The sequence below is a fragment of the Girardinichthys multiradiatus genome, chromosome 1 (genome assembly GCF_021462225.1).
Source record: "Girardinichthys multiradiatus isolate DD_20200921_A chromosome 1, DD_fGirMul_XY1, whole genome shotgun sequence".
In the NCBI taxonomy this organism is placed as follows: domain Eukaryota; kingdom Metazoa; phylum Chordata; class Actinopteri; order Cyprinodontiformes; family Goodeidae; genus Girardinichthys; species Girardinichthys multiradiatus.
The window spans coordinates 35,653,958-35,675,424 of NC_061794.1; the positions used below are offsets into that span (position 1 = coordinate 35,653,958).

At 39.3% G+C, this 21,467-nt stretch overlaps 1 protein-coding gene across 2 annotated transcripts in view; it reads right to left on the reverse strand.

Annotated features, from left to right (window-relative positions):
- scube3 (signal peptide, CUB domain, EGF-like 3) overlaps nt 1–21,467 on the reverse strand; it is a 172,145-nt gene that overhangs the window by 3,111 nt on the left and 147,567 nt on the right. For both annotated transcript variants that reach the window (XM_047351044.1, XM_047351127.1), the window contains 13 exons: nt 12,894–13,010; nt 8,965–9,087; nt 7,289–7,405; nt 7,102–7,197; nt 6,852–6,968; nt 5,916–6,077; nt 5,598–5,801; nt 5,354–5,515; nt 5,101–5,268; nt 2,465–2,626; nt 2,186–2,383; nt 1,933–2,085; nt 678–757 (listed from right to left, as the gene is read on the reverse strand). In XM_047351044.1, the coding sequence (XP_047207000.1) occupies nt 678–757; nt 1,933–2,085; nt 2,186–2,383; nt 2,465–2,626; nt 5,101–5,268; nt 5,354–5,515; nt 5,598–5,801; nt 5,916–6,077; nt 6,852–6,968; nt 7,102–7,197; nt 7,289–7,405; nt 8,965–9,087; nt 12,894–13,010 (1,859 nt within the window). The remainder of the gene's footprint in view (nt 1–677; nt 758–1,932; nt 2,086–2,185; nt 2,384–2,464; nt 2,627–5,100; nt 5,269–5,353; nt 5,516–5,597; nt 5,802–5,915; nt 6,078–6,851; nt 6,969–7,101; nt 7,198–7,288; nt 7,406–8,964; nt 9,088–12,893; nt 13,011–21,467) is intronic.

The window sequence follows — 21,467 nt, forward strand, 5'->3', positions numbered from 1 at the left end:
AGGCATCTTTATTAAATCCCTTCACTCTGATGCCCCTGAATAAAATCCACTGCAGGGCCATGGCTGAATTATTTAGATCAAAGCATGTGTTAGAATGGCCCAGTCAAAGTCCAGACCTAAATTCAGTTGAGAATCTGTGGCAAGACTCCATACACTCTTCGTCCAATCTGGCTAAGCTTGAACTCTTTTGGTAGAAAGAATGGGCTCAAATTTCAGACTAGATGTGCTGGAGAGACACCCCAAAAAGACTTGCAGCCATAGTTGCCGATGGGAGGTAGTTTCTATAAAATACTGACTTTCAGACTTCTCTTTGAAAGAACATTGAAAACCATTTATCATTTTCCTTTCACTTCACAATGAGGCAAACTCCGTGTGGCACATATCACATGAAACTCAAATAAAATACATTATAGTTTTTGATAGATATGCGAATGAATGTAAAAAAAATTCAAGAGAGTATTAATATTCTTGCAAGACACTTTAGAAAGCAAATTACAGAGCAAGTAGGATATTGTTGACAAATATTTTCCACATTACCCAACTAATGTTGACAGACATCAGTTTTGTTTGGGATTAATATCTCTTTAATGAACAGCTCAACTGAACCATCCTGACTGCAATCATGTAAAATCAGATGATGATGCCGATTACTAACACCTTAAGAAAATGACACAGACCTTCAGGATTTCTTGATGGTTTTCTGAGGCGTAGAGTCTTCCATCTCGCACAATGTCTTCTACGAGCTGCTCATAGTCCTCTGAAATCACAGACGCAACACAAAAGCTCCTGAATGCAGAGCACCCATATGCAGCATGGACACGCCATGCATACACACAGGTCAGCTGTTTAACTAGCATAATCTACAGGCAAATCCATACAAGTCAGAGGATCCTTTTCATTCATTACTATTCATTGTCTGATGGGATGTTTCAGACAACTTATTGTGATGAAAAGCTACACTGAATCATAAAAGCACACCTTATTCCGTTTCGCCTTTGTAAAGAGTAAATTTCCACTGTTTAGCATCTCTTTGATTAATAGATTTATGTATCACAACAGTGAGAAAAAAAAAACAAAAAAAAAACATTTGTACCACTTTGAAATCAACACTGGGTCTTTTAATTTGTCCTTTATACTGGAATCTGTCTTTCAGTCAAGATGCAAGAGTTAAAGTGAGTCAATGCTGTTTTTTCACCTCACTGCCCATAAAAGCACCACAACAGACTTGAAAGCTTGACAGCATAATAAAAAGCATTGTAAAAATTTGCCTGTGCTAACTACTAAATTGTATATTTCTCATTTTTTAACACTATAAACACAAGCTATGGTTGAGATTGAAGAAGACTGAGCTAATTTACAGCAAAACCTACAATTATTCATACCCCTGCCACATTAGATTTAAAATTATTTGGTTTCAACCAAGAAGTTTGTTTCTGATGGGAAATTAGACAGGTGTCTCTCAAAAATATAAAAGGACTATGAATTAAAAAAAACCTAATTTCTGTTTATGTTGACATTTATTAAAAAAGGGGCATGTAAAATATTTATATACTTCTCAATAATTAGTGGGAAAAAAACCTTTATTGGCATTACAACAATCAAGCCCTTATTATTGGCTCTAACCAACTTTTTGCATGTTTCCACTGGTGTTTCAAAAATGTATCTTTGGTGATAAAGGAAAGCCTCCTTGCCATCACCCTAATCTTCAGCTCTCTCCATAGACTCTGTCAGATTGAGGTCTGGACTCTAGCTGGGTCACTCTAAAATGTAAACTTCTAGTCAGACTTCTAGCCAGAAGAAACATTTAGGCCAAATTAAAAGAATACTTTAAACCTCAATTTCCCATGGCTATGAATAATAATTTTGGGCTGAACTGTATGTGATGCTTCGCAGAGGTAATGGTCTACTGAGATGAATTAGGCTGCTACATACCATCATAGGTCACATAAGGAATCTGGAAACCTCTGGCACTGTTGATCTCATTAGACTTGAAGTTAATCCACAGACGTCTGGAGCGAGCTGTGAAGGCGATGGGCCGTTCATATGTCTGACAGGTCTCATAAGTGGTGATAGATGTAGCTGACCCTTGCACAAGCACAGACAAATCATGTTTGTAATGCTTTCTCATATTATGACCTCTATTAACTTTTTAATGAATCCAAAGACATTAAAGGAGAAAACATACAGTTCTTTCTCATAACCAAAACATCTCCGCACTCATCCTCTGAGGGCAGGAAAATCTCCGGCACCACGATCAGGATCTTACGCTTGCTTGGTGGGTTGATGTTCCAGGTACACTCCACGTTAGCAGGGTAGTTACCAGGATAGTTAGGTGACTCAATATAACCCATTAACTCGCCCATCTCACCACCACATTGCCTGTCTAGACAGACACAAGCCGGCCAGGTTAGACTGTACTTCAGTATAAAAACATGCGAAGACTTAAATGAATGCTCCAGCTCACTTTTGCACTGTGAGACACTTGTGGCTCCATCAAAGTCAGTGGTGGTATTTCCTGGACAGGTGATGCAGTAATTCTGCCTGAACTCTGTCTGATAGGTCCCCACTGGACAGCGAATACAGCGGTGGACTGTGGTGTTGTAGTAATGACCTGCAAAACACTGGACTGCAGGGTGGAGTTGAAGGGAAAAAAAATGTAAAATGTTTTTTTGATTAATTCTGCTAAGTTTAATTCAATTTATGTATAGAAATAGTTTATATTTTGTTGCCTCTCAAATTCAAATTTCAATTTAATGGGTTGTAATGTGATAGACCAACACAAACTAACAATTTTGAGATGGAATGTAAATGCATGCTTTTCATGTTTTACAAATAAAAATTTGAAATTGGGGCATAAATTTGTATTCAGCCCCCTTCAGTCTGATTTAATATTTTCACTGGTATTTATAGCTCCTATTCTTCTGGGGTATGTTTCTACCAGCTTAAAAAATAAAATATATTTTGAGTTGTTGTCCTGCTGGAGGGGGAATCTGTCCCAGACTCAAGTCTTCTTCAGCTTTCAGAAAAAGAGGTTTCACCAAATGGATGGTGTATGTGCAGTGTGTGTTTTCCTCCACACATAACCTTTTACATGTAGACCTTAAATCTGAAATTTAAAGTGATTAGAGCACTTCTTCAACATTTGCTGTGCTCTCCCTACAGTGAGCTGAATACAGGTCCTTCTCAAAATATTAGCATATTGTGATAAAGTTCATTATTTTCCATAATGTCATGATGAAAATTTGACATTCATATATTTTAGATTCATTGCACACTAACTGAAATATTTCAGGTCTTTTATTGTCTTAATACGGATGATTTTGGCATACAGCTCATGAAAACCCAAAATTCCTATCTCACAAAATTAGCATATTTCATCCGACCAATAAAATAAAAGTGTTTTTAATACAAAAAACGTCAACCTTCAAATAATCATGTACAGTTATGCACTCAATACTTGGTTGGGAATCCTTTGGCAGAAATGACTGCTTCAATGCGGCGTGGCATGGAGGCAATCAGCCTGTGGCACTGCTGAGGTCTTATGGAGGCCCAGGATGCTTCGATAGCGGCCTTTAGCTCATCCAGAGTGTTGGGTCTTGAGTCTCTCAACGTTCTCTTCACAATATCCCACAGATTCTCTATGGGGTTCAGGTCAGGAGAGTTGGCAGGCCAATTGAGCACAGTGATACCATGGTCAGTAAACCATTTACCAGTGGTTTTGGCACTGTGAGCAGGTGCCAGGTCGTGCTGAAAATGAAATCTTCATCTCCATAAAGCTTTTCAGCAGATGGAAGCATGAAGTGCTCCAAAATCTCCTGATAGCTGGCTGCATTGACCCTGCCCTTGATAAAACACAGTGGACCAACACCAGCAGCTGACACGGCACCCCAGACCATCACTGACTGTGGGTACTTGACACTGGACTTCTGGCATTTTGGCATTTCCTTCTCCCCAGTCTTCCTCCAGACTCTGGCACCTTGATTTCTGAATGACATGCAGAATTTGCTTTCATCCGAAAAAAGTACTTTGGACCACTGAGCAACAGTCCAGTGCTGCTTCTCTGTAGCCCAGGTCTGAGGAATGCGGCACCTGTAGCCCATTTCCTGCACACGCCTGTGCACGGTGGCTCTGGATGTTTCTACTCCAGACTCAGTCCACTGCTTCCGCAGGTCCCCCAAGGTCTGGAATCGGCCTTTCTCCACAATCTTCCTCAGGGTCCGGTCACCTCTTCTCGTTGTGCAGCGTTTTCTGCCACACTTTTTTCTTCCCACAGACTTCCCACTGAGGTGCCTTGATACGGCACTCTGGGAACAGCCTATTCGTTCAGAAATGTCTTTCTGTGTCTTACCCTCTTGCTTGAGGGTGTCAATAGTGGCCTTCTGGACAGCATTCAGGTCGGCAGTCTTACCCATGATTGGGGTTTTGAGTGATGAACCAGGCTGGTAGTTTTAAAGGCCTCAGGAATCTTTTGCAGGTGTTTAGAGTTAACTCTTTGATTCAGATGATTAGGTTCATAGCTCGTTTAGAGACCCTTTTAATGATATGCTAATTTTGTGAGATAGGAATTTTGGGTTTTCATGAGCTGTATGCCAAAATCATCCGTATTAAGACAATAAAAGACCTGAAATATTTCAGTTAGTGTGCAATGAATCTAAAATATATGAATGTTAAATTTTCATCATGACATTATGGAAAATAATGAATTTTATCACAATATGCTAATATTTTGAGAAGGACCTGTATATGAATGCATGCCATACGTTTCACAATTTTATTTGAAACATGAACTTTGAAAACCAGGTATTCTTTTCCTTTCGCTTCACAATTATGCACTGATTTGGTTTGGTTTAATACCTGTAATTACAAGAAATGTTATATTTATGTCGTGTTTATTATTATATATATGAAATGTTATATTTGTTAGTTTGTGGCTGTACCCTGTACACTTCATGTAAAATATACACAGATGGGCATACTTACAATTAATTGTTGCACCACTTTACAAGGGTCATTTCTGGGTACATTATAAAATTAGGAAACTGGCCAAATTAGTTCAATAAAAGTTTGAATCTTTGAGACGTTTTCTTTAACAAATCTGACCTTTGACTTCACAGTCGTGAAAGGAGCTGGCACCTTCCCGCTTCGTGCTCAGTCCTCCACCACAGGGGAAACAAAGTGTCCTTCCCAGATCTGGCTGGTAGGTGCCCTGAAGACACGGCTGGCATGGCTTGAAGCCATCGATGGAAAAGTAACCAGTTGGGCACTGGCCTGCGTTTAATTTTAAGGGCCACAGAACAGGGTTATTAGGACATATCTATAGTTGCATCAGAGATGGATGCTCAGTCTAATGTACCTGCACAAGAGGAGATGTTTCGTGCTCCAACAGCGCCATGGCCATCGCTGCCAGGGCAGAGGTCACAGGCGAGCTGCCCCTCTTTCTCCTGGAAAGTGCCGGGTGGACACTGGACACAGCGTTCCTGTCCCCCATGGTAGTAGGACCCTGGCAGGCATATAACTGACAAAAAACATCCAAAACAGCAATGGTCAGAAAGGTGTCAGCCTTTTAGAGTTAACTGAGGTTACTAATCTAGTCTTACCACATCTGCCATTGACCCTCTCCCAGCCTGGGGCACAGTGGTCCTGAATAAGTGTAACCTGAGGAAGTTTTTGGGCCACTTCATACTCCAAACCGGCAACCCGGATCAAAAAGCGCTCTTGGTTGATGGACTTCTTCAGAGCCTTGATATATGTTTTCACTTGCTTCTCCATGCGTTGCCGCAAACAACTCAAGTTACAGCTTCCTGGTCAGTAAATAATATGATTTAAAAAAATGTTTTGTGATTCAAACTGATGATGTCTGCACCCTTACCAGAAGCTTGCCAGAAGCTCAATACAGAGGGACTGAGATGGCTCACCTGTCGTGTCTCCAGGTTTGACCTCAGCTTCCAGCTCCAAAGTTATGCGTGTTACTCCTTTGTTAGAGGGATTGCGAGCATGTCGCCCTTTGGCTTTCTTGGAGGAGTCACATGTAAGGTTAACAAATGTTACCTGGCAGTTGCTGCAAGGCTGCCCCCCTCCTGCAGAGACATGTCATCACAAACCATGAAGCAGTACTATACAGTATTCACATTCAAACGAACCTATTCCGGCTTCTGATTGGGAGACACTGTCTATACGTTTATGGCAGAACGACAGGAGGCAGAGCCTTGCATTGTATGCTTTGCAAATTTTTCTGTAATCTAACAAATTTTGGTTTGCTCTAAACAATTTAAGTCTTTCACCCTTTACAATGACATTTACTGTGAAAGAGAGACTGTTTTGGGTGCTGCAGCTGCTTTATCTTTGTCGTCTGACCTGCTCTGCACATTCCTCTCAAACAGCTAGCATTTAGCCTTGCACTTCAGCTAACTCCTGAAAAGATCAGAAAGACAGGAGTTAATTGAAGGCTGTAGCTATGTGTGAGTCAGATATATCTTTGGAAACAAATGGTAACGTTTGGAGAGTTACTGGTGATGCATGGTCAGAACCTAACCGAGGTAACCCCATACTGGAACAACGCTCTAAGGCTCTGCAGAAACTCCTTTTCGCACAAAAAATCTATACTATTGGTGAGCGAATTAAATGAGACACAATCACAATACTAATGAACACTAATGAATGGTTTGTTATTTTACTGCACTTTAAAATGTAAACTTTTCATGCATATGCACATGCTACATTTGATTTATTTTAGTATCTGAATGGGACTCTATCTGCAAATATCTACTCTTGAATGACTGCTTGGTAAAATCTTGATTAGGATATACTTAGAAATAAAATCTGTATGAAGCAACACATAAATGAAAACTGACCTGGTCCCAGTGTCCGCCCCCTGTCCTCGATCCTGCCGTTCAGCTTTGGGTGCAGGTGACATTTGGCATTTTTAATCTTGAAAGAAGCCTTCTGTTTCACTGGAGGCGCCAAAGTCTCTACAGACAAACACAGTCAAATAGGTGGGAGGACACTGAAGCATCATGCTGCTACCAGTAATCAGATGCAAGTCAGTGCTGCTAGTTCTTGATATGGGGTTTGATTTTTAATAAAACCCGATAGATAACAAACCTATGCACCCTTGAACGATGCTGGAATTGATCCTGGCAGGGGGCTTTCCTGTGAGAATTGGAATGCCGCAGCTGACCGAGTAGCTGTTATTTATCCCTGAAAGAGTTTGCACAGGAGCAAAAACTGTTGATGAAATGTTTCCAGTTTGTTGTTTTATTTTTTTGTGACCTGACTCAGGGTAACATACCTGCCAGATAGTATGCCTTGGAGGCACAGGTAAGAGAACAGCTCTCCTTTTTGCCCGTCCTGCTGCAGGTCAGGGTGGCCTTCGGTGCCACAAGTCCAGGAGGACATTTCACCAGCTCTGAGAGAGAAAGCTAACAGGTCAACAACCGAAACTGCTGTTACAGTTGCACCTAAGATTATTTGACTCCCACTACTGTTTAGGTTATCAGCAAAATGCTAAATTGTTTAGGAGTTTGCAATGAACACATTTCACAAGAACTTAACAAAACTAAATTAATTACCAGGATTTTATCCAAATTCAACACTAAATCATAGTTTTAGGGACTATTGCAATTTCAGGATTATTCAGTCCTCTGAACTGAATACTTCATAAGAGCAGGCATTTGTAAATCACCTGTGGTCTCAGCACACCTAATACAACCAATTAAAGGCTTAATTGTTAGAACGATGGCTAAGTCAGTACAACTGTCCAAAATGTTCAGATACTGTAATAGATTACTGCCCTTCACAAACAAGGAAAAAATCCAAAAAGATTGCAAAGGCCCTGGATGTTTCTACATATTCGCTGGAAGTATATTTTACAAGTTTAGTCAACGGAACAATGGATACGCCACCTGGTAGTAGGTATGTGAATGAACCACAAAACCACAAATCAGAAGTATGTAAGGAGGAAGAAGAAGGACATCAATGTTGAAAAGAACACCCTGCCTACAATGAAGCATGATAGGGCCTCAGTGATGCTCTGGGGCTGCTCCTCTGACACTGGAAAGCTGCAGCATGTGGAAGAAATGATAGATTCAATCAAGTATCAGGAAATCCTGGCAGAAAATGTCATGTGGGTCTATAAGGAGGCTGACGCTTGGGTGTCAATAGACCTTGATGGTCTCAAGGTCCACCAAGGTTTGGTTGCAGAAGGTCTCCTGGAAGATCCTAGAGTGCCAATCATAGTTGACTGACTTAAACTCTATTGAAAATCTCAGATGGGATTTGAAAAAGCTGGTTGCAACACGCTAACCAAATAATATTATTAAACTGGCGACATTTAACCCTGAGTTGTGGGATAGGATTCCTCACAAACACTGTCAAAAGGTGATGTTAGCCTATGAGTCACATGTGCAGCAGGTCATATCTGCAAAAGGCTGCTTGAGCATTTCAGAGATAGTAGTAGTCCTTAAAAGTGCCTTTTTGTGTTCAATTTGAAGAAACTTCTTGTAATATCTGTTGTGTCTAGCTTTTTAAATTGCAAAGAACTGCTAGGTTGTATATTTTGTGAATAAATCTAATTTGCAGTAGGGGTTTGTTGGATGGGTGTAAAAACGTGTTATCACTCATGTAAAAACTTTGTGTTGCAAGGCACCTGCACTATGCCTTCCTCCCTGTGTGTGTGAGATCATTGTTATCTCTGTGTGAACCAGCCTCCTTTCTGTCTCACACACATACACCCTGTCTGAACTGTCTGTTGAATTGTGTATATAAATAAAGAGATAGGGTGTCAAAACTTTGTAGTTTCACTGCAAAGTGGGCTACCCTTGCTGCAAGTAACTATGACTGTATCGTTCTTACCTCTGAGTTGACTAAATAATACCTAACAGGGTTGAACAATTTTAGGTGAAAATGGAGGTACACAATGATAGTGTGTTGCTAAACAAGTCACACGGGGGCACTGTTGTCACGTACCAATGCAATCCTTCTTGTTCCAGTGAAGCTTATATCCAGGCGGACAGGTACACTCATAGCTCCCCAGAGTGTTGATGCAGCCATATTTACAGCCTCCACGATTTATACTGCACTCATCAATATCTGTGAAAAGATGTGTGGACAGAAACATTTTATGAAGAAGCATGATAGATTTAATCTAATAGGCACAATTGGCATTTAAAAGACCAGAGTTAATGAAAGAACAATCATAGAAAAAGACTGACAAGAGAAGTATTATGAAATAATATAACCAGAGGAGTAGATCTTGTAGAAAGTGAGGCTTATTACAGTTCTTTTGAGCTTGTTTCAGTTCTTCTTGTTGGTTTTGCATGCAGGGTAGATTAATGTGTTTGCGTGTAAACAGAAGTGAATTCTTGTTTTGATGTCACCCACATTCAATTTCATGGTCAGAAGTTTTCAGGCTCTTTGGGAAGGAAGACTTGTGGTAAGCAGTAAATTCTAATCAACTTTTCAAACACATGCTGAGCTAAAACCACAAAAAGCACCCGGGATCCAGATGGAGTCTGGCTGCAGTCGGAGCCTGACACAGAATCAGCTCACATAGCAAAGCCTAGCTTTTTAAGCAGACCGCGGACAAGTGGCGCACACATAAGGAAACAGACGAAGATAATCGTGGCAATTGATGATCGGGCTCGCTGATATGAAAAGCTCTTCCTTGTCTCATTTAATTATTTACCATGGAAAGATAAAGACAGCCTATGTTGCTGCTGCCCTCTCTGAAGGAGATGATGACTTCATCAACACGCAGAGCTGCTGGAAAACGTTGCGAGTGATGTGCTGTTCATCCTTCACATCAAAGCACTCAATTTAAAGGACAAAGACCTTTAATGAATATCTGATGGAGCAGGAGTTCATCTGCCAGCAACTAACTTCTTTTATCCTCAAATGCTCCATTCTAACACTTCTCTAGATCTCTGTGGATGTTCATCAATGTTGAGATGAGCCAAGAGAGGAAAAAGCCAGAGCAAAATAAGGCAAAGTGACATTTATACACCAATGAAAAAGACATAGGAGTTTCTGGATGAGTAAATGTCATCTAATTAAATTTCAATACATTTTCCTGTATGTGTTTAATAAAAACCTCAGAAACATTAAAAGTAGTTTTGAAAGACCAAACATTCTGAGTAAAATCTAAGCAACTTGCAATCATTAACATAAATTATTAACAATGCAATGCAAAAGCATCCATTGCACTTGAAATTTCCACATACTGTTAGGTTACAAACACAAACTTCAATGTATTTTATTGGGATTTCATGGTTTAAGGTATTGTATTCAGCCCCCTTTACACTGATACCCCTAAATAAATTTAAGTGCAACAAATTACCTTCAGAGGGCCCCTAACTAGTAAATGGACCCAATTTCTTCTCAGTATAAACACATCTTTTATGTAGAAGTTTCTTTGGAAAATAAATTAGTGAACAATTATCCTTATAAAGACCAAGGAATACACTCGACAGGTCAGGGACAAAGTTGTGGATAGATTTAATGCAGGGTTAAATTAGAAAACAATATTTAAATCTTTTGTAATGTACATCTCACCTAGCACTGTTTGAACCATCATTTAAAAACAGAATGAGTATGCCACAACTGCAAACAAAAGAAGTCACATCCATCCCCCTGAACTGACAGGCAGGGGCAAAGAGAACATTATTCAGAGAAGCAGTCAAGAGGTTTATTGTAACTGTTAAAGGACCTGCAGAGATATCCAGCAGGAATCTATCCACAGGACAACTACTAGTGCACTCTGTACACCATAAGCCCAAGAGGAGAATCTGTGGCAAAGCCTAAGAATGTATTTCACAGACCCTATCCATCCAACCTGTCTGAAGTTGAACTGTTGTGCAAAGGGAAACTTGACAAGCTTCAGCAAAATGCTTGACAGAAGGTCACTGACATAACTGGGTTTGTTAAGGGCGACTCTATTGTTAAACACAGATTACAGCTCTTTGGGACCGATATATTTCAGCTAATAAACTGGAATGGGAATAACATATCCTTAGTTGTGGCGAGGAATCAAGAAGGTACAACTGGGAGCAACATAAATCTCTGGGGTTATCTACCAGTTCTGACAGCAGCGCTGAAAAGCGAGGGGAAATCATTTATCAACGGCTTGCTCAACAATGTTATGGAGAGCCATTTACGGCAGACCATCTTCAGTCCTTTCAGCAGCTCAGGGTGCCCTGATTGTCCATCAGGTGAAAAAAAGCCTCGCAAATCCAATTCAGGGGCATTTATTCCCAGATCTGACAGCTAATACAGCTTCCTGTCTGTGGAATGGATCTCATGAACCTAATAAACCTGAAAACAGTATTGTGTGTAATTACAAAGAAAACCTCTTCTCATCGTAAGGCAATCCAGCTGCAGTGTAACAGCAACTGAAACTCTGTGAAAACTAAACTTTACTAACATGGCCTTTATTATTAGATTGCCTAACATATTAAAACATGCTGGTCCTTTTGCTTAAATCCACAATTTATATGGTCCTTTAAAAGCATCATAAAAATACAACAATACAAATAAATAGAGCTTACCAGCAACATTAAACAATCAGAGGAAATCACTGCAAAGCAATATATATATATGACTCCCTGGGTTGCAGGAAACAGCATTGGAGGCAACAGTATAAACATCATTATGATGCATTAGTAATGATATCTGTTTCAACTCATTCAAGATCAGCTTTCTTAGACTTTAAATTATCATGTGATGGGAAAACATATTGTTTAAATTAAATTTATAGCTCCTTGGCAGGCAGTTTTTAAGTCAAAGATGTAGAGCTTGATGCCATTTACTATATGGATTTCCTGTCATAAAGGTTGCCAGTCAGGACTTTGGAAGTTAAGAGTTGGTCACACTTGTTCTGCATTATGTGACAAGTTGTGCAACATACAAAACACTGCAAGGCATAAAACCTGTCACAATGTGTGAATGAGGCTCTGTGTTATTGTCTTCAAATACACCATTAACTGGAAAACAGATTGTATTTCAGATGAGGTAGTGGGATCTTTTTTGAATGCGGATAGAACAACAACAGGTCATGATGCACATAGCAGCTAAACCAACAGGATCATTACATTAAATTGCTTGGAGTGTTGCAAACCCTTTGTTAGCTTGAGGAGGGTGTAGCCTGAACATGAGGGTAGCATGACCAGTCCTGCTTCAAATTCTCTGATAACCAATTCTCGCAAGTATGGGCCACATGTCAGGACTAAGTTGCCACTGCTGCTACCAGGCTCCTCCACAATCCCACTGTGGCTCTTTTCTGTATGCTTGAAAAAGACAAGCAACACTCAACTGCCAAAATGTATAATGGACCTACAGTCTTAGTGCACCCTGGATAATCTCTGAAGACCCTCCAAAGACCATCTATTTTCTTACTGATTGTTAATGTCAGAGTACAGTCCTGGTCTGGTGTGAAGAAGGCTTTGCCACTTGTATGTGCTAAAATAAAGGCACAGGACGAAGCTATCGAGAATGAAAATAGGTTTGAAGACTTGTAACCCAGTGCATTAAAAAATTATGAGGAAGAAAAGTTAAGAAAATTGTAGTGATTTCACAAGAAGATTGAGCTGTACATAAAATGCAATTTTACTGCAAGCTATAAATGTGAGTTGTGGTTCCAAAATTGAATTAGTTAAATTCAGGCTGAGGTTGATTTACCATTTAAGTCACACAGTCTGCAATCAATATTTAAACAGAAAACAAAGCAATATGTTCTGTGTAGTAAAACCATGTATGTAAGTTTATAAAACAATGTAAACCCTTATGTAAATAGTTGGTGTTTTTTTAATAGTGTTGTATGCAGTGAATAATGTGAATAGAAAAGGGTTGTTTGTGATGCAGCCAAAGAGATTTTCATCCCCCCGACATGCATGTTGGCTCACCTCCACAGTGGGCCAGGCCATAGAGGACGTAGCCTTTATTACAAAGACACTGGAAGCTGCCAGCAGAGTTGACACAGAAGTGGTCGCAAGCACGGTCAAAAGAGCATTCATCAATATCTGCAAAGATAGAAAGAAATAGCAATAAAACATAATTAAAAGAAGATTAATCAGTTTCAGTTGTATCTTATGAGAATTAGAATCAGCTTTCGCCAAGCATCTCTCTCTCTCTCTCTCTTTCTCTCTCTCTCTCTCTCTCTATATATAGGAGCTTTTAAAGCAGAAAAGGTGTCAGAGTAACATGTGTTGGTTGGTGGGAGGTGTGAATGTCAGCATTTCTATCCTGCAGTAGAAGGTTTGAAAAGTTAAGGCCATCTGCCAGACAAGGATTCTGCTTAGGATGAGGGTTGGGCGCCTGTAGTCGGTAATGTTTTTTCAGATCACTCCAAGCTAATGTCTCATCTGCTGAGAGGCTTTTTTTTTAGTTTTCTGCTGTAGCTGCCCTAATGCCCTTGGTCAGTTTGTTCCTAACCTGCTTATAAAAGGCTTGGTCCCCACTCCTGTAAGCCTTTTCCTTTGATTGCTCTGTCCACTTCCTAACAGTATGAACCACAGGCTTATCAGTTTTATTTTCTGCCTAAAGGATTAAATGAGATGAAGCAGACAGTGTTAGAAAGTCCCAAAATGCCTGGTGACAGCCTAATATGCATCTTTTAAAGCCGTGTAACAATAGTCCAGCATGTTTTGATCCCTGGTGGGACACTTAGTATGCTGTCTGTATTTTGGAAGTTCATTACAGAGGTTTATGCTGTTAAAATCCCCAAGAACAACCGAGAGACACTGTGGGTGGAGACTCCAGCAGCATCTTCCTGTTAGTAGGCTTTCATAGGCCTGCATACCATTATAAGTTTTGATGAAGTTCTTCTTTAACGTTAGCACCAGTCTTTGCCGAGCTAAGACAGGACCTGCTGGGAGAAAATATGGGTTTGCTACAACTTTCTGTGATGTCTAATTTGGATTCTCTGTTTATTAGATTCTCAGAATTTCCCCAGGAATATTATGCTTTCATTCGCTATAAGTGAACCTTCTCTAGGTTTTCCGATAGCCCCAGGTGCCAGATGACATTAACCAGATGACAAAGGTATTTACCTACAACAACAAAAATATTAAAACCCGCAGAACGTTTTCCACATTTTGCCAGGTTACAACCACAAACCTCACTGCATTTAACTAGGCGTTTATGTGACAGAACAACACAAACTCGACTCAAAAAATGGACAATCCCTAAAGACATACTCAAAAAAAAGTTGGCAGCTGTAACTGCAAGATAAGGTGAAGATGTCAAACTGCTTTTATCCCAATTAATGGATTTAGAAACAGTTTAATTAAAAAAAATATAACATTTAAACCATTTTAATGGGCTTCTTGCACTACTACACCACAGAGAGTCTTTACCGATTGCCGATGCATTCTGGAATCCTGATGGTGCTTATTGTTGGTACATACTGTGTGCTGCGCTCCAAAAGTGTTTGTTTTTGGCAAATTAAGGATAAACTTTATTCTAAGCCCCAATGGAAAATAATAATCATGATCCTTAAAAGGTTTCTTATTGCAGCATTGACGCCACAAGCGAATCTGTAACTTATTATTACATAGTTTAGCATTGTGTCAGAGTGTTGTACAATTCCTACAACTCTTATTTACATGGCTGCAAAAACAAGTTTCCATCCATTTCATTTTGCTGCTGTCACCCTTTTTTATTTTTTTCAAAGGCCTTTGCAAAGAGAAATAAATGATTTTGGCTTGAAATTCAAAGATATTTCCTCTGTCTAGATGGTTTGAGGTCTGATGATCATCTTCTTAAGTCCCGTCATGTGGATCATGACTTTGAGTAAAGGAATGCTGATGGGAACTTCACATGCATGCCCCATCCTGACTTACAGGCCATGGCCCTGACTGACAGTCAAGAAACACAGTGATTGCTTAAACATAAAGATAAGCCCAGCGTTCAGTTTTTATACCTCAACACTTCAAGGTGACAGCATATGTCTATTTTAGTGCAAAAGTAACCTCCACACATAACCAAGGAACACAGACTGTTAAAAACATGAGTCCCATAGTGGTAGATTACGTTCTTATTTAGTGCTTTAGAACTTTACAGCTCACCTTTCTCATCACTCAACAGAAGGACAGATCTTTATTCACGTAGATCTTGGTTACCTTTGTCCAGTTCTTCAAGTAAATCTTGATTGTAAGGTGCATAGTTTTGATTTTGCACTCAAAATGTGATACATATTTTTAGCTTGGAAAACTAAAAATGGCTTTTGTTAATGACAACGGCTAGAGCAGTGGCTCTACCATTGGTACTTGTAGCACAGTTGCCTTTATTCAACTTCCGAGTAAAAGTGCAACACATACTAAAAGTTTATTCGTCAACCAATCAGAACCACTAAACTGAAGTAAGCTCAAGAGCCAACTTCAGTTTGAGACAGCTGCCAATTTGTCATCCTTTGCATTACAACTAATGCCAGCTTATGCCGCCAGGAATCGTCATTCCAGCGGCTAAAATGAGCTTCCTCTGGATGGTGGCTGGGCTCAACCAAAGAGATAATGGAAAGAGGTCTATTCTGTGGAGTTCCGTTTAGAGCCACTACTTTGCAGCAAACAGTGTTATCTAATCAGTATGTCTCTTGAAAGCCCCTTTTAGAGGTTTTCCTGGCATATCCTACTGAAGGGAAGCACTGAGGCAGACCCAGAACTCTTTGGATGGATTTTCCATCAAGCCTAGGAATGCCTAGAGATTCCCCAGAACAAACTGGAGAGTGTTGCTAATGAGAGGGATGTACCCTTACAACCTGATTTTATATGAGGAGAAGATGGATGGATGGATGGAAGATTATTATAAATTATTTTTTTAATTAAAATAAAGGCAATGCCAAAAGGTTGACCTCTCACAAGTTTTTGATTTCTTTGGTTCTTCAAAGGCTAAGATAAAAGGTTTCAGTGGACAGTTTTCAATTTTCCAGAAACCCCTCGGTTTTAGAATGTGTTTTTAAAAGAAAACAAAGCCTGAAGTCTGAATGCGTTAATGGGCCTTACAGAACAGGACAACCGCTTCACTGCTTTCTGAAAACCACTGTTTCCAATGGCTTAAAACATGTGGTGATGGTTTGTGACTGCACAGAGCATACTCAGCCATGCTGCTGAGCTGCACGCTGTGACAAATGCTCCACCCACCAACAGAAATGAGCCAAGCAGCCAAGCAAGAATGGTAAAATTGAAGCACAAGTTAAATGTCTGAATTGCCTGAAATATATGGAAAGTTTGTACCGGTTTAGAGACCTCAGACGGAAAGAGGTATAATGGAATTGCTTTGCCAGATTTGATTTAGAGGCAGGTATCCTGTTGTTGATGGGCAATATGCAATGTGTGGTGTCAATATGTCTTTGACAGTACAACTAAATGCTTTTAAGAGTCAGGTTTTTCTTTGTCCTTCAAACCTTGCAAAACGTTTTTGTTCTCTTTGGGAGTGTTGAAGTGTTTAGGGGCAGTAGTTTTACTTATTGAAATAAGGTGCAATTGTAAAGTAAAATACTAATTTACAAATCTTGATTTTTTTTTTTCCCCATTTACTCACATGCATAATTAAGAAGTGGACAGAAAATGATGAATGGTTTACAAAATAGTTTTTGATAACTTAAATGTTAATAATGGTGGTGTGCATTTATATTCAGGCTCCTGAGACAATAATTCGTAGAAGCACCTTTCTAGCAGCTTTGAACATGTAGAAACTGAAATATTTTGCTGTATGATGGATGAATGCCATCATCCATACATAATTGTCCTTGCAGGGTTGTGGGGGTGCTGGTACCCATCTCCAGCAGTCATCAGACGAGAGGTGGGGTACACCCAGGACAGTTCGCCAGTCCATCACAGACAGAAAGACTCCAGCCTGGGATTCGCACCCAGGACCTTCTTGCTGCAAGGCAACACTGCTGCCAACTGTGCCATCATGCAGCATTTGTGTTGCAAAATAACTCAAGTTCAGAGTGGATGGGGAGCATCTATGAAGTCTTTCAACAAATTCTCATTTGGATTTAGGTCTGGAATTTGACTTGGCTATCTAGACTTTTCCGATGTAGCTTTGGCTGTGTCTTTAGGGTTGTTGTCCAAATGGAGGGTGAAATGTCGACTCTGTCACAAGTCTTTTGCAGCCTTCAACTGGGTTTCTTCACAATTACCCTGTATTTAGCTCAAACTATCTTCCTATCAACTCTGACCAGCTTCCCTGCTCCTCTGGAAGAAAAACGTCCACGTCCTCTTCCAAATCTTTGCTGTGTCACCTACTTTGGTTGTGGCAAACCATAAACAGGACTTCATATCACTTTTGTTTTTTGCCAATAATGGCTTTCTTTTTGCCACTCTATAAGGGCAAGATTTGCAAAGTGCATGACAAATAATAGATGTGATGTCAACAGATTCTCCCTCCTGAGTTATCGATCACTGTAGATCTCCCAGAGTTACCATGGCTCTTTTGACTGCTTCTCTGATTAATGCTGTCCTTGCCTGGCCTATTGGTTTAGATGGACAGCCATGACTTGCTAGGTTAGCAGTTGTTTCATACTCGTTCCATTGTTGTATGATGGACTGAACAGTGTTCTGTGAGATCTCCAATAACTTATATATAGTTTTATAATTTAATTTTGACAATGCTCGTTTACTAATGTTCTCGAACAAACTTTTGAAGCCTTCATCGAACAGCAGAATTTATGCTCAGATGAGGTAAACTCTATAAACTAATTAGATAACTTTTGAAGGCAGTTGGTTGCACTTTATTTTTTTTAGGTCTGCATGGTGGTGCAGCTATTAGAGCTGTTAGCACGGGTTTGAATTCTTGCCAAGGCCGTTCTGAAGGACGTTTGCATGTTCTGCCAGCATGTGTGTGTCCTCTCTGGGTACTATGGTTTCCTCCCACAGGCTAGCAAAACACTCACACAACTTGCCTTGTGTGAGTGTTCATGGCTGTTTGTCTAGTGTGTATCTGTGATGTCCAGTGGAGGGAGCAATTTATCCAGGGTATACTCCGCAGCTTGCTTAATGACTACCAGAGATGGGCACCAGATGCACGACTTTGTTTTGGACTATCACATCAAATGTGAATAAAATACATTTATGTTTATTGTTATAGCAGGACAAAAAGTAAAAAAATTATGAATGCTTTTCAAGGCACTGCATTTGTGTACAAGTTTGAAAGAGCTCTTTTTCAAAAACAAACACCCCAACTTTTTAAAATGCACCCAAAAAAAACCAAGAAATTTAATTGAATTAAAGGTAACTCTTAGCACTTGTAAATGCACTACATTTTAAACCTACCCTACATAAAAAACCAAGACCTCTGCAGTTTACATTCAGTTGAGTCTTTTTTTAATATGCAAGTTATTTAATCATAAATGAGTAATATCCTGATACCGTGAATTCCTGTGGTAGCTGCATTAATCAGGGAAGAACCAAGGGGAATAACATGTAATCTTTACCGAAAGTGGCTGTGACCTTTTTCTTTTTTCTTTATATCATTCCAAGAAGTGAGAAAACATGATCGGAATGAGAAGAGAGGTTAAGAGGCTGACAGGTGACGCCGTGCTGTGTATGTGAAGCTAGCAGAACTGCACTCAACACAAGGTGGGCTTTATCACAACCTCTGTCTCCAGACAAAACACACAGGACCAAACAAGGACAACAGTGTTCCAACACTGACCCTGTGCACTCCAACCACACATGGCTGTCTCCTTTATGGCACAGTGCCACTAAAAACAAACTGTGATTTACATTCCTTCCAAGAAAGGACCACAATTTCTCACTTATCTGTGTTATTGTGGCTAAACAAACTTTACATTGCTTGGCACCAAATAATGACAGAAAGGCATTCGACCAAAATGTGACAGTTTTTTTTTTTTTTTACTGACCACATACGATGTTAAAGTCGTGCGTAGAGAGCAATGTAATTCAGAGCACCAGCTGTAATCCAACTGCATGACACTGATGCAAACCAGGCTGAGTATTGATTAACCACATCAATGAGGAGGAAAGAAACAAAATAATGTCATCCGTTTTTCCACATGGAGACAGACCAAGATCGGCTCCACGTTTCTAGTCTGCCTGTTTCTTTTCAACATAAGGTTTTCTAGTGACTGAATCCATCCAAAACTTAGAGAAGTGTTTAGAACTGGAGAATGTAACAAACCTTTGCCCAGCCATGACAAACTTCTATTTCCCCTGCAGCCAGTTGACCAATCTTCTGCTGAGCAATGGCCACAATCAAACGTAAAAAACAAGCCAGAGAGGCCTACTAATATATTGAAGCACATTTTGTAGCTTTTAGGGAGACAATGTTGCATTATAATTTTTATTATTATTAGGAATACTTTATTTTTAACTAAATAACTAGCTTATGGCTAGCCAATGCAAATTAACACGCATAAGTGGCCTATTAACTCTTAATCAGGAGTTGTTAAGGCATTATTAATTAGTAACTTACCCAATTCTACAAGTAATAGGCCATAATCAAGAGCTTTCTCAAAATAGTCAGCAAATTAAGGTCTGGTAATAGTTAGTACAGTGACTGTTCCATATTAACTATGATCTTAATAAGCTCTACACAATATGCAACTTTTATGGATGTAGTATGAGGAGAACAGATTTGTCTGTCTTCAGAACATCTAAAAAATGTGTCTAATATTTAACAAAACACCAAACTACAAGTGTTGCTGGTCCCCAAAGAAAAATCAACTCATTTGTGAGGTTTCTATTCTGACGCGAGGTTTTGCTTATCACTAATTCTTTAGTGGTTTAATATGTATTAATTGGCATTGCTTTTCAAATAGGAAGTCCACTCTTCTCACACATTAAGTCATTTTTGAGCACACGGCCGATGCAACCAAGTGATGGGTTGCACCTTGAAAGAAATGGGTTGCACTGAAAGCACTTATCTGTTCCCATTTAATGTCACAAAGAAAACATCAGCAGATGACTCTGATGGGTCCATCCATCAATGTAATATCAAAACAATGTTCTTCTTCTTTTTCTTACTTGAATATTATTTATAGCAACATTGCAGCTTAAATGTGAAACCAAAACTGTCTGGAGGTCTATATGAGATTGCTCTTCTATACATTGCTCTTCTATTCTATATAAAATAATGTATATATATATATTTTAAGAAATACAGTAAAACATTGTTTCTTTGTTAATTAAGAATACAAAACTGTAGGTGTTATTTAAGCAGAAAAATTATCCTCCTTGTTTTATTCCTGTATAAACCACATATTAAGCAGAGCTTACAAAGGTTTAGTTATTGTAAACAGACCATAACTAGATGTCTATTTTAAAAATATTCCTAATTTACCTATTACTGGTAGAATTAGGTCAGTTAAAATAAGCAATTAATAACTGCTTAAGAATGACTAATGAAGAGTTATTATGTCACAAAGTATGCAAATTAATAGGAGCTACTTTAGAATTAAGTGTTACCCTATGGATAAAAAAATAGATTTTTAATGAGGTACATAATAATGCAATAACTGTACAATATCAACTTAAATCATTTAAAAAATGGGTGCACCAGTTGTCATTTATCACGAATTGTCTGTCATTGAAACATGGACAGAATTACACAGTGGGTGTAAAAAGTCTACACCCCCCTGTTTAAATATTGATACAGCACTCTGGGAACAGCCTATTCGTTCAGAAATTTCTTTCTGTGTCTTACCCTCTTGCTTGAGGGTGTCAATAGTGGCCTTCTGGACAGCAGTCAGGTCGGCAGTCTTACCCATGATTGGGGTTTTGAGTGATGAACCAGGCTGGGAGTTTTAAAGGCCCCAGGAATCTTTTGCAGGTGTTTAGAGTTAACTCGTTGATTCAGATGATTAGGTTCATAGCTCGTTTAGAGACCCTTTTAATGATATGCTAATTTTGTGAGATAGGAATTTTGGGTTTTCATGAGCTGTATGCCAAAATCATCCGTATTAAGACAATAAAAGACCTGAAATATTTCAGTTAGTGTGCAATGAATCTAAAATATATGAATGTTAAATTTTCATCATGACATTATGGAAAATAATGAACTTTATCACAGTATGCTAATTTTTTGAGAAGGACCTGTAGTGTGCACAACTTTGGTTGAAGTTTATCAGCTTCCCATATCTTGAACTGAAATAATTTTCCCTCTCTGTCTTGCAAAGGTTTTCCAGATCTAACGGACTATGAAGACATCAGCCTTCTTCAGATTAGTACAGATTTTGTGACAGATTTGATTCTGAGCTCTGGCTTACGCCATTCCAAAACTTTAATTTTCTTCTGGTGAAGCATTTTGTTGATTCAGATGTATGACTGTTTTCATGGTGATGCCAAAAAAATTAAACCCATCTTCATCTTTGGATTTCCAGCAGAAATCTGTAAGTTTTCAGTTAAACTGTGTGGCATTCATAACTGTTCATGATTTTTTCCACCTTCATATAAAGTCTAGTTCAATGTTAGGAAAAGTAAACCCGAACATGATGCTGCCCCCACCCTGTTTCACTG